At 53.1% G+C, this 13,057-nt stretch overlaps 1 protein-coding gene and 1 non-coding gene across 2 annotated transcripts; both read left to right on the top strand.

Moving 5' to 3' along the window:
- The first annotated feature begins 1,220 nt into the window (after positions 1 to 1,220).
- Eif3k (eukaryotic translation initiation factor 3 subunit K) lies at positions 1,221 to 11,760 on the top strand. Its single transcript, XM_076837921.2, has 8 exons — positions 1,221 to 1,365; positions 2,261 to 2,359; positions 3,912 to 4,032; positions 5,271 to 5,345; positions 7,956 to 8,022; positions 8,109 to 8,186; positions 10,081 to 10,206; positions 11,697 to 11,760. Exons 1-8 carry the CDS (start codon positions 1,307 to 1,309, stop codon positions 11,726 to 11,728), a joined length of 657 nt encoding a protein of 218 aa, XP_076694036.1. The 5' UTR covers positions 1,221 to 1,306; the 3' UTR covers positions 11,729 to 11,760.
- LOC143384603 (small nucleolar RNA SNORA9) lies at positions 6,946 to 7,075 on the top strand. The gene has a single exon (XR_013089395.2). It is a non-coding gene; the product is annotated as a small nucleolar RNA SNORA9 (small nucleolar RNA).
- Positions 11,761 to 13,057: the final 1,297 nt, after the last annotated feature.

Raw genomic sequence — 13,057 nt, 5'->3', positions numbered from 1 at the left:
CCCAGGGGCCAGCAGGGCCTCAGGGCTGGAGCTAGGAGCGCTGGCACCTCCCTCCCTCCCCACAAGCCCTGCTCCCGCCTTGCCTCTGAGGGCTGTGGCCTTCCCCCTCCCCACTCTCGCTTCCTGCCCTAGCTGCAGAACTGTGCAACGGGCTCCACCCCCCTGTCCCCTGGGCCCTCAGATCCTGGGGACCCATGGGACCCCCGTTTTCATCTCTATGGCCCAGGGCTGGATGTAAATGAGATGCAAACAATCTTGATTCTACTGAAGGTAGGGGGTGCCCTGGCACCCCCTGCTCCCGTTCTGGGTGGGGCTACAAACCATAGTGGAACTCTGCTGGGTGCTTGAAAGTTTGACCACAAGCAGAGGTTGCAGGTCTACATAGGAAGGCTACGTAGCTCACATGCTGTTCACCTTTAAAGTACATGCATTTAAAAGTGTCAGCTCCTGCATGCACATGGCGGTGCAGGGGCAGTGCACATGCCTGAATACCCGTGTGTACACATGTGTATGTCCTCACAGCACATACACTCACTCATTCATGGTACATGTCTGTGCATTCACGCCTGCAGTGCACAGAATCAGTACACAAACAATTCATGACGGCACACATGGGCGGTCGCCTCTGTCCCCAGTCTGGAGCCTAACGGAGACTGGGCTCGATCCCGAATTTCCCGGCAGAGCACAATAGCTTTATGGTTCCATACTCATGGAATTGGGGGGGAAGGTGGGGACAAGGGTCCAGGACTTGAAACTGGGGAGGTCTGCAAGCTGGATCCGGCCTCCGGGGCCCAAGCCTGAGGCAAGAAGGATTTTCAAGAGCATTTCTATAGGGAGTTGGCCATGGCTCAAATGGAGGGCTACTACGTTTGTGAGATTACGGTGCGCAACTCAACGTGCGCGCGCGCCGTCGGAAGCTCGGTCTCCTTTCCGAAAAATTCGTGCACGCGCGCGTCCCAGGCTTGGGACTGGGTCCTGCAAACCCAGGAAAGCTTAGCCCCGCCTACTGCCCCAGAGTAAGCGCCTGCGCTTTGCGGTAGACTAAGCTTTTTCTCACGCTGTTGGCGCTCTCCGCCGGGTGGAGCGAGTGCGCACGCGCCAATTACGCCTTCTGGGAAGAAATCACGTGGCAGCCGGAAAGCGTGGCAGCTGCCGGAAGAGCCTTCCCCTTCTTCGTTGTCCGGCTCTGGAGCGAGAGCAATGACGTAGTTTCCGTTTCCACTACCTCTTCCTCTTCCGGTCCTCGCGGGTGCTGCTCTGGTCTGGTGTTTGACTCCGGCGGTGGTTGTGGAAGGCGCCCGGAGTCATGGCCATGTTTGAGCAGATGAGAGCGAACGTGGGCAAGTTGCTCAAGGGTATCGACAGGTCGGAGCTCTGTCGGAGGGAGCGCTGTAGCCAAGCGGGGTGGAGATTTCCGGAGACCGCAAGGGGTGGTCCGAGTTCTGGGCTTGCCTTGGCCGGGATTTCTCCGTCTTTCGGCATGTGGGGAGGTCGTCCTGGAGGAGGTGTTGAAGGAAAAGGCACCGGAAAGGCCTAACAAGAGAGCCTGTCGCTCACGCGTGTCTTTGATTACTTTGAAGTTTCCCCTCTTCTCCCTCGGCCGTCCGTCTTTCAGCCCCCCGCAGTTTCCTCCACCAGCTCCTCGGTCTCAGTGCCGGAGCATTTCTTTCTCCTCTGCCCCTCATGTCATTCATTCAACACTGTTTACCGACCTTCATTGTGTTAGTGCTCAGTAGTGTTAGAAACCAGAGGCGACCAAGACAGCCACAAGACATGCTTTCATGAACTGAGTTCTCCTATCAGAGGGGACACAAGCAACAAGTACTGACAGCCAGGAGTGGTCAGGGCAAGTCAGGGGAAAGCAAAGGCCCAAATGTTCATTGCTGAAATAGAGGAAACAAGGTACCCACCCCGGCAGGAGAGGATGGTTTGGACTGGTGGGAGCTTGACAGGGTTGGGTAGCAGAGAATTTCAGAAGACTATGTATACAGGCAACAGTGACTGCTTGGCAAGTTGGGAAACGTGCTAGACAAGCCCCAGGGCTCCAGTGGTGTTTAGAGCTCAGACAAGAGGTGTGGGTTATGGACAGGTTTTATTAGAGGTTATAAAGCTAACTTGCTATTTGGGTAGAGCCAGTGGCCAGGACCAGATTCAGAGGGGAAAGAAAGGAGAAGCAGATTACAGTGGACCCTTGGCCCTACAAAGGGACTGGCCTCAGCTCCTGTCTTCTCTTTATTCACCCACTTCAATTCTTCTCTAGATACAATCCAGAGAACCTGGCCACCCTGGAGCGCTATGTGGAGACCCAGGCCAAGGAGAATGCCTATGATCTGGAAGCCAACCTAGCTGTCCTGAAGTTGTGAGTGTCCTGTCCCTATCCCCATGCTATTGGCTGGCTAGCGGGGTTCCAGTCCCAGTATGGGGCATGGCAGTAGGGGTGTCTGGAGTAACCTGCAGGATGTGGCTTCTCTTTCGTGTGCAAGACTAGCAAGCCAAGGAAGATGAGACATTTGGGGTGAGGGGAGTTTAAAAAAAAATTAATTGCAAAACACTTACAAGGTAGTACATAAAACACACTTAGTTTAACGGATGTGAACGAATACCCAGGTTTCCATTGTTCGTGTTGTGTAACTGTTGGAAGCACCATAGGCCCTTTGTCCATATGCTCTGTCCCAACCAAACCCCCACCTTTGGTAACCATTGTCATAGTCTGATGGTGTGGCTTTGCATGGTTGTTTACCACACATGCTTGCATCTGGATCTGCTTAGCTCAGTTTTGCTTGCTTTGACCTTGACAGGTCCATAATCATACAGCAAGTCCCCTTTTGCACCTAGTACCTTCCACCAAGCGTAGGGTTTGTGACACCCATCCATTTGTGTGTGTGTGTGTGGTTGCAGTTTATTGTCATTGTTGTGTAGTGTTCCACTGTGTGACTGTCCTAATGGCCTAATGATCTGTTCCTTGTTGATGGATACTTGGGTTCTTCTCCCTCAGGTGATTTTTTTTTTTTTTTTTTAACAACTATCAGCTTGTAATTTCTGTAGATGGCATAACTTTAGCTTTCCTGGCTATAAAATGGAGAGACCACTTATATCCGTGGGTGGTTTAGGTTGTTACTGGTGATTGCCACTGCTGAACGAGTGCTCACCACGTGTCGGCTGCTGTGCTGCGGATGCAGGCACGAGCCCACTGCTGGGCCGCCCTGGGAGGTTGATATGGGTTCATCTTATTTTTGTTTGTTTTTACACCAGGAATTGAACCCAGAGCTCACAGGCTAAGCACACACACTACCGCTGAGCTACACCTTCAGTTTTGTCCTCTATTGAAAGAAAACTGAAGCACAGAGAATTTGAAATAGGCAGTCCAAGGCCAGGCGGTGGGAGTTGGGAGAGGGAGCCTGGGGCGGAGCCATAACCACTGCTCCACATTGCTCCTTCTAGCCTTGATTCGTTTACTTTTTATTATTTATTTATTTATTTATTTATTTTTGACTACTGGGAATTGAAACCAGGCGTGCTCTTCTACTAGCCCTTTTTATTTTTTATTTTGTGACATTAGAATTTTACTAAGTTGCTGAGGCTGAACTTGAACTTGTCGTCCTCCTGTCTTAGCCTCCGGAGTTGCTAGGATTATAGGCATGAGCACCGTGCCAAGCTTGCTTCTAGCCTCATTTCTTTGTGAGGCTCGTGGCTGTGTCTGCCCTGTGGGGTGGTTGTGAGGATCAACTATCCCCATCTCCAGAGCAGGCAGAGTTGCTCAAGGAGGTTAGCCAGAAAATGTGGTTGGGGTTGGAGCCCAGGCAGGTTTGACCCCAGGCTCCAGACTAAAGCAGTGGCCTCCTGCCTGGCACTTGGTGAAGTTTGGGGGGTTGGAGTTATCACCACTGTTGTATATCTTATTCCCTTCTTAGGTACCAGTTCAACCCAGCCTTCTTTCAGACCACCGTCACTGCCCAGATCCTGTTGAAGGCCCTCACCAACCTTCCCCACACGGACTTCACCCTGTGCAAGTGCATGATCGACCAGGCACACGTATCCTTTGGTTGGGAGTGGAGGTGGGAGGCAGAGCCTGCAGAGTGGTCTGTGAGTTCAGACTCAGCTGCTGGGCAGGGCTGGGACATTGCCATAACTGAGACGGGCCCTGCCCTCGTGGAGCTCTCATAGTCCAGTGAGGTGACAGGCAGGTCCCCCGTCAGTGACAGGCTGGAGCTGTCAGGAGTAGGGTGAGAGAAGCCAGCAGAGGTACCTGGCCCTGACTGGAGGGAACCCGTGAAAGCTAGGTGGATGGGCAGTGAGGGCAATCCCGGAAAGGCCTAAAGGATGAAAGAGCTCCTTGCTGTCCTTTAGAGACAGAAGCAGCAGCGGGACCTAGGACAGCACAGATTTCTAAGTGGAATGCAGCCAGGGTCCAGGGCATGTGGAGAGCTGTACAGCTGCAGGCTGCTGTGGTCAGATTTATGCCAGCTGCATAGAGGACACTGGGTGAGAGGCAGTAGGGCCTGGCTGGGCTCACGAAGAACTATATTGTCAGCTCCGAGCGCAGGAACTTAATGCACATGTATCCTTAGGAATGTCGAGTGGAAATATCACCCTGGCACTGGTTGGTGTCTGATCCGGGGCTTGACCAGGTGCGCTTCAGCTTATATTTGATCACTGGACAAACTCAGCAGAATCCCCAACCTGTGGGCCCAGCCCTCTTACTTGCCTGCTCATCGGTTGGTGAACCAAGAGATGGCAGATGACTCATTGAACTTACTCTGCTAGCTGTGTCTAAAGTGTCCATAAGATGTGTCCATAAGCCTTGACTTGATCCCAGTTATGTGGCAGACCACAGTTTACTGTGTTGTCCCCACTGTTGGACCCTTGGATTGTTTCTCACCTTTGAATCTTACAAACAGGGCTACAGTGGCAGGGTGGCTTGTGCCTATAATCCCAGCAACTTGGGAGGCTGAGGCATGAGGATCACAAGTTTGAGACCAGCCTCAGGAACTTAAGCCCTGAGCAACTTAGTGAACCTCTGTCTTCAGTAAAAAGGCTTAGGGATGCCAGTGCCCCTGGTTTAATCCCCAGTACCAAAAAGGAAAACAAGAAACAGTACTTCCGTAACACCCTTTCTTCTCCATACATCCACAGCAAAAATAAGATGGCCTCGATTCCCAGTTCTGTTTCTGAGCTGTCTCTGGTAGAAGGGGATGGCTGTGGGGAGAGAGTGACCAGGATTTAGTCATGCAGGCTCCAGGACCTTTTTCCTTAATGCTTCCTTCTGCTAGCAAGAAGAGCGGCCCATCAGGCAGATTTTGTACCTCGGGGACCTGCTGGAGACCTGCCACTTCCAGGCCTTCTGGGTAAAGAGGGGCCCAGGGCAGGGTGGTGGCTGGCCCTGTGGTGCGCATTTGTTGCTTTTCTGCTTGGCGAAGGGCCCTGTCCTCAGTGCTCGTCCTCACGGAGCCAGGTCTCAGATGGCCCCTGTGCCCACAAGGCTTGGCCTGAGCCTGTCCCCTTCTCCTGTCCTTCCACTGGGCCTTCTAGTACAGTCCCTCTGTCTTTAGCAGAAGTCCTCCAGCTCCTCACATGCTCTCAGTGCCCTCCCCTCTTTCCTGTGGCATCCAGAGCTCAGCCCTCACAAACAGGCTCCAAGTGGGAGGCTAGGTCGCCTCCTTGCTCCTAACTGCCTCTCCCAAAGCCAGTTCCCTGCTCCTCAAAATCGCTGCTCCAAGTTCTGAGGCTCCCACCTTCCCTGCCTTGTTGGTAGCAGCCCCCTGGGTGACTGCTCCTCATTTCTTAAAGAATCTAGTCCTTCTTACTGTCACTCCTACTGCTTCTGATTCTGCGATGTTTGAAAACCCACACAGGCTACCCACTGACACCAGCCTCTAGGTTCCATGATCTCTGTATTTTAGATTTTAGATAGATAGATAGATAGATAGATATAGATATCTAAATTTAGATTTTGATGGACCTTTATTTCACTCATTTATTTATATGTGGTGCTGAGAATCCCACCCAGTGCCTCCTACATGCTGGGCAACGCTCTGCCATGAGCCCCAGCCCCAGCCCTCCGTGACCTCTTGTCCTCCTGGCTCATCTTCTGCCTGAGAGGAGCTGTGGTCATGACTGTGCCAGCTCTTCTCAGCATGCAGAGCCTCTGAGGAGGTTTGAAGTGGGAATGCGGGTGTGACCCGGGCTTTACGATTCTGAGGGGCTACCCAGGAGGTGCCACATGGAGCAGAGCCTGGGAGCTGCTGCCTTTGACTTGTCCTCACCAACAATTGCTCCTGAATTCACTCCACCCACCGGCCCCCTCCTCCAGCCCCAGCTCACCCTGTGAGTTCTCCCACCAACACCTGGGCCTGATCAGTGCTCTGGGCCTGCTTGGGCTGCTCAGGTTCTGCTCCCTTCTCTGAAATGGCCACCTACCCCTGCGCAGCCGCATCTGAAATGATAAATGGCTGAGAGAAACTCCAGGGGCGCGAGATTCCTGGGAAGGCACGGGTCCTCAGCCCTTCCGAGTGACCTCGTTTCCTGCCCCGGTTCCTCCCCTGGACTCACGGACCTCCCTTCACACGTCCCCTTCTCACCCCTTTCCCACCTCAGCTCATGGTCTGGTTTCTTGCCTTGTGAGAAATAGAAATAGAGCAGAGCAGAGCTCACGTGTTTTCCCAGACCCTGACATAGGAGTGACTTAGTGCGTAACTGCCGTTTCAGCAGGTGAAGTGGCTGAGGCGACCCTCCTCTAAAGCATGGGAACCCCTTCCCCTTGCCACACCAGCCCTTCTGACTCCTCAAACAAGAACCTGCCCTTCCTGGGTTGTTTATTTTGAGACAGGGTCTCACTGAGTTGGCAGGGTGCCCTCGAGCTTGTAACCCTCCTGCCCCGGACTCCCGGGTCACTGGGGTTACAGGCATGTGCCACTCCACCCAGCTCTTCCCTGGACCAAAAATCCCTAGCAAGCCTCTGCGTGCTGGGTCTGCGTGGCCCCGTGCGTTCCCACAGCGCTGACTAGAGCAGTGCTGAGGTGGTTTGAGGCCTCGTCCTGCTTCATCCAGAGCAAGGTCATGGAAGTTTCAGACAATTCTCTGCTAAAAACAAACAAAATGGAAAGTTCCCTGTCTCAGGAAACTCATTTCAAATAAGTGAGTCAGTCCCGGGGGTCACCTGCTTGTGGGAGAGGCTCCTGTGCTCCGGGCCTCCTTTAGCCCTGTTCGCGTGACCTCGCTCTAGTCAACCCACTCAGGCCTTTGTCACCTCAAGCCCACCCCCATTGTGCACACATGCCCCTTGAAGCTGCGTGTCAGATACAGAGACCACCATGTCACTGGGTCCGATAAGCCAGAGTCAGGCCTGTGTCACCTGCCCTGTCAGCTGTCCCTGGCACAGGTGGTCACACTCCGCTCCCTTGAACCCTTTGCCATCTGGCTCCCAGTACAGCATCCTCCTGGTTTTCCTCCTGCCTCGTGGCTGCTCCTCCCTTCTCAGGGTTTGTGGGGCTCTTCTTTTCTCCCACTCCTTTTGGAGGAAGCCCTCGATGAAGAAGTGACATTTGAGCAAAAACCTGCAGGAGGCAGGAGGGCCAGCTGTGGAGGAGGAAAGTTCCAGACAAACAGCAGTGCAAAGGGCCTGAGGGGGGGAGGGGCGTTGGAAGCAGGGAGGAGGTGCCTGCGCATGAGTGGGGGGTGGGCGGGCCTCCTGGCCCTTGGTTGAAAGGTTGGCTTTTTCCCTGTGACAACGGCCAGGACAGGTAAGGAGTATAGGTAGCTGCCCTGTGTCTGGCTTCTGCCTGGATCATTTCTCAGCTGAGTCCTCTTGGTCTCCATGTCTGGAATGGGCCTAAGAACAGTGACATCATACATGTTGCACGTGGCGGGGTGGCAGTGTGTAGGTCAGCGCTTGTGTGTTGGTGGCTGCTGCCGTCCTTAGGGACACTGACACTGTGCTTGCCATCCCTCCCCTGCAGCAAGCCCTGGATGAAAACATGGACCTCTTGGAAGGTATAACTGGCTTTGAAGACTCTGTCCGGAAGTGTAAGTCCTTTTCTGAGCCTGGGCTCTGTACCGAGAGGGCTGGGGAGTGGCGATGGTCTCTCTCCATCATTCCCTCTCATCCATAGTTATCTGCCACGTCGTGGGCATCACATACCAGCACATTGACCGCTGGTTGCTGGCCGAGATGCTTGGGGATCTGACAGGTAAGACCTCTGGGTCCCTTGTGTCAATCTGGGGGTTTGGGGGTGGTTGGGGCAGTGGACTTCCGCCAACTCCAGCCTCTCTGGGTCATTACTGGAGGTGCAGCCCAGGGAGGACGCAGGGCCTGGTGTTGGTGGTTCCCTTCCTCGGGGACACCCTGTGCCACTCAGTCCCTCTGTATCCACTGGTCGAGTGCCAACTTTGTGCCAGATTTTGTTTGGATTCTGGTCACGTGACAATGAACAAAACAGAAGGGCTCGGGTTCGTTTTCAAGGAGGGAGCATGTGTGTGTCTGGTGGCCATTCATGCTGCAGAGGACAGCAGCCTGCTCACGGGGCGGCTGAGAGCAGACTGGACAAGGGGCTCGGAGCAGCGGCCTGCCTGTCATTCACAGGGCAGCCTGGGCACTGTGGGCCAAAGCAGAGTGACTGTGGGTGCAGAGGGGTCGTGAGGGCAGAGAGGTGGTTAGAGGGGCATCTGTAGCCCATGCAGGGTCTCAGGATGAGTGTCTCCTTGTTCTTGAATGAAATAACCATAGATAGGAACCTCTGAGCAGGGAGCCGTGATCAGATCCATGTTTTTAAAAGATCCCCCCAAAAATGCAGGAAGGGAAGATAAGAAACTAAGGGGGTGATCACATGGGAGAGGAGGCAGGGGCGGGGAAGAGAGGTGAGGGTGGGTTGAGTCTTGGGAGAATCTTCTTGTGGAATTTTTGCCTTTAGATGTAGGTTGTGTGTGTCTGTTTTTTTGTTTTTTGTTTTTTTCCCAGTGGGAGCTAATTTTGCTGGACATTTTATGTTTGGCACATACTAAATGCATCAGATAGATGTTTTGCATATTTAAAAGTAAAATTAAAATTTGGGTGTTGTGGTGTGCACCTGTAGTCCCAGCTACTTGAGAGGCTGGGGTAGCATCATTTGAAGCCAGTTCAGGCAACATAGCAAGGCCCAGTCTCTTAAAAAAAAAAAAAAAAAAAAATGGTGGAAGTAGTGGCCCACACCTGTAATCTCAGTGACTTGGGAGGCTGAGGCAGTAGGATCGAAAGTTCAAGGCCAGCCTCAGCAATTTAGTGAGACTCTAAGCAACTTAGTGAGACCCTGTCACACATACACATAAAAAAGTGGCTCAGTGGTTAAGCACCCCTGAGTTCAATCCCTGGTACCCCCCCACCGCCCCGAAAGAAAAAGAATATGAAACACAACTTGGGATTTAATATAAGGAGGATTAGGTGAATCTATCAAAACACTAATAGTTCCACAGAAATCATTTAACATAATTGAACCCCACTGTAGCAGCACCTGTAACTGCATATTTTCTTTTTATGGTGCTGGTGGTTTAAACCAGAAGAACCTTACCATTGAGCTTCACCAACCCTTCTTTATTTTAATTTGAGTTGGACTCGCTGTGTTAAGGAGGCTGGCTTTCAAACTTGTGGTCTTCCTGCCTCAGCCTCCCCAGCCACTGGGACTACATATGCCTCACCGTACTGGTGTATTTTCTTAGGGCCAAAAAGACTTATTGTTAGTGATGATGATATAGTTTTGCAACCATTTCATCTATTCTGTGGCAAAAAGCAGATAAATAAATATACTGCTCTTATTAAGAACTAGGACTGGCCCTGGGAGAGAAGGGCCAGACAGGAAAGAAGTGAAGACCGAAGCCTCCAATGGGAAGGAGGCAGGGCTGAGGGCGCCCTCTGGCTGCTGTGTAGGGAATGAGCCACAAAAGGGCAGGGTGACAGCAAGGAGACCCACCTGGCTTCTCTGCTGGCCAGAGATGGCAGGCCTGGCCAGGCAAGGAGGGAGCCCTGGCCTAGTAGCCTTGATTCCCCTGCCTCCCACACCCCATGTTACTGTGGGGTCCAGCTGGCTCACACCCTGTTTGTGCTCCTCGCAGACAATCAGCTAAAGGTGTGGATGAGCAAGTACGGCTGGAGCGCCGACGAGTCGGGGCAGATCTTCATCTGTAGCCAAGAGGAGAGCATTAAGCCCAAGAACATCGTGGAAAAGATTGACTTTGACAGTGAGTAGTGGCCCAGGGTCTCGGCTGTGGGGCTCAGGGGACATCCTTTGACAGACACTGGAATGGGGCCCCGAAACCCAGGTAGAGCTGTTCTTGTCCAGGCCGGAGAACTCGTGTCTGCCACGCTCCTTTGATCTATCCAGGGGCTACCCACCCAGCGAGGCGCGGCCACATGATGCCAGCTGGCCTTCCTTGGTGCATGCAGGTGACTCCACACCTGCTGGCCCCAGGGGCTCTGTCCCTTTGGCTTTCCCTTGTCTCTGGGGTCTCTACTGAACAGCAAACTTGGGGCGACCTGACCGCTTGTGCCTCTATTTTCTTATGTAAAAAATGGGACGACAGGGCTGGGTTGTGGCTCAGTGGTAGAGCGCTTGCCTAGCACAGGCAAGGCCCTGGTTCCATCCTCAGCACCACATAAACAAAGACAGCTATTGTGTCCATCTGCAGCTAAAAAAAATTCTTTAAATGGAGATGACAGCAACAATAATTAAGAAAAACACTGTCGTTTTTTACACTTAAGCCATTTGCTCCTCACATCAGCCCTCTTGTAATTGGCTGAGCAACATTGTGACTTTCACCTTGCTCACCCCACGCACAAGAGGCGAGGTAGCAGAAAGCCAGGCATTCAGTCCAGAGCGCGTTGAGTTCATCACCGCCAGTACACACACACACACACACACCACATGCAAGGAGCAGCCTCATCTATGCAGAGCACGGGGCTGCTTTCTTGAGCCCGAGTCTCCTCCCAGCTCCTACATGTGCTTCTGGTGGTTTAGCCATGGGAGTTGGTACAGTGTGGCTTCTCCATAACCAACCCACTAATTTGGAACTGAATGAAGTGGGATTGAGTGACCGCTCTCTCTGTGCCCGTGATCGGGCACTTTGCTGAGGCTGGTTTTGAACTCACGATCCTCAAGATGCGTGCACCACTGCATCCAGCCCACAAGGACTTCTTTTAAAGTGATAGTCCTGTGGAATAGGCCCTTCTTTTATTTATTTTATGTGGTGCTGAGACTTGAACCCAGTGCCTCACACATGCTAGGCAAGCGCTCTGCCACTGAGCTACAGTTCTAGCCCAAGGATAGGCCCTTCTTACAGATGGGGAAACTGCTGCACAGAGAGAGATGTTATGTAACTTGCCCAAAGTCACCCAGCTGTGAATAGTCGAGCTGGGGTTTTAACCTAGGCCTCTCTGCTTCACAGTCCTGTTTTCTTTTCTTTTCTTTCTTTCTTTCTTTTTTTTTTTTTTTTTAAGGTTTTTTTTTTAGTTGTAGGTGGACCCAATATTTTTATTTATTTTTATGTGGTGCTGAGGATCAAACCCGGGGCCTCACACATGCTAGGTGAGCGCTCTGCCTCTGAGCTGGAACCCCAAACCCAGAAGGTGACTGTGATCTGCCCCTGGAGGATTAGTGACGCCAGGGTGGTAGCTGGAAGTTTGCCTCCCTCGGTTCCCAGGTTGACCCCAGTGTCCTTTCTTTTCTCAACAGGTGTGTCCAGCATCATGGCCTCCTCCCAGTGACTGCCAACATTTAATAAAGATGTGTTGACCTAGCCCTGCCCTGCCTCCTCCCTGTAGGCTTCCTGTCTCTGCCTGGCCCTCCAGGGGAGTCCAGGAGGAGGCCTCTGCCCTGCCTGCAACCTGTGGCCTTCCTCCTCTTTTCTTACCTCCCTTCCTCCCACCCCCCCACCCCCCCACCCCACTTCCTCCCTGGCCCCACCCCAACAGCAGCCAGCCAGCCACCCCCACCTTCCTGACCTGTCAGGTCTCTGTGGGGAAGGCGAGGTGAGTCAGCCAGGAGGGGAGGGTGTGCGTGGCTGTGGGCGCCCAGCCCTGCAGCCCAGGGAAGCTCTCTCTCTCCACATCCTGGCTTGCTCTGCGTCCTTGGGCCAGTGCCCTGTCTGTCTAATCCCCAGTTTCCTCATCTGGAAGAATGTGCCCTCTGCTGGCCTTGGGCGGGACTCAGGCGCTCTCTCAGTGAAGTTCTTAAGCCAGGGCCCGCGGTCTTGCTCGAAGAGCGGGAGCCAGTGTTCATTTCAGACTCATAAAGGGTTTGTCACCAAGGTGGCAAACTATTCCTCAGCACCTTCTGTGCGGAGAGACTTCACCAGACATTTGGGACTTGCTCCTCAGAGCAAAGTGTCAGAGCCAGGCAGTCATCCTCCCTGAGTCCTAGCTCGTGTCACTTAATCCCTAGCAGAGTGACTTTCATTCTCGCGGCACACACAGGTGTTCCAAGTATCCTGGCAGTGACCAGCCGCCCTGAGTCTGTCCTGGGGAGGTGGAGGAACTGAAATGCCATGGTGGTGATCCAGCCTCAGAGAAGACGCAGAGCCATCTTGCCTGTGAGCTTTGCCTGCGGAGAGGCAGCAGAGCACCAGCGCTTGGCTACCTGGCCCTGAGCATTTCTCCTAGGGCCCTGTCCTGGGGAGAGAGGGTGGGGCTGGCACCTTTGCCCCTGGTTCCAGACCTGTGCAGGCACCAGGAACTAGGAAGTGTCCTGACCCTGGGGACACAGTGAATGTTTGCTTATGCAACTTGTGGAGCCAGGAAGGGGATGAAAGAGGATTGGGAGCTACCCCCACCCACAGGACTGTGCAGATTATTCAGATACCCCTTCTGTGTGGTGACAATCACCAGGCACCTACTTGGCAGGAGCCATCATATAGGAGACAACATGTAAATCTGGCCATGGCCACTCTGCATGAGAACGAAGGACCTTGCCATCTGACGTGGTTAACACCTGTAATCCCAGTGACAGAAGGCTGAAGCTGGAGGATCACAAGTCAAGGCCAGCCTCAGCAATTTAGTGAGGCCCACAGCAATTTAACAGATTTTAAAAGATAATTA

Source organism: Callospermophilus lateralis, chromosome 18, assembly GCF_048772815.1.
Source record: "Callospermophilus lateralis isolate mCalLat2 chromosome 18, mCalLat2.hap1, whole genome shotgun sequence".
In the NCBI taxonomy this organism is placed as follows: domain Eukaryota; kingdom Metazoa; phylum Chordata; class Mammalia; order Rodentia; family Sciuridae; genus Callospermophilus; species Callospermophilus lateralis.
Note: the sequence above shows the minus strand (reverse complement) of the source record. Positions and strands in the feature narration are given on the sequence as shown.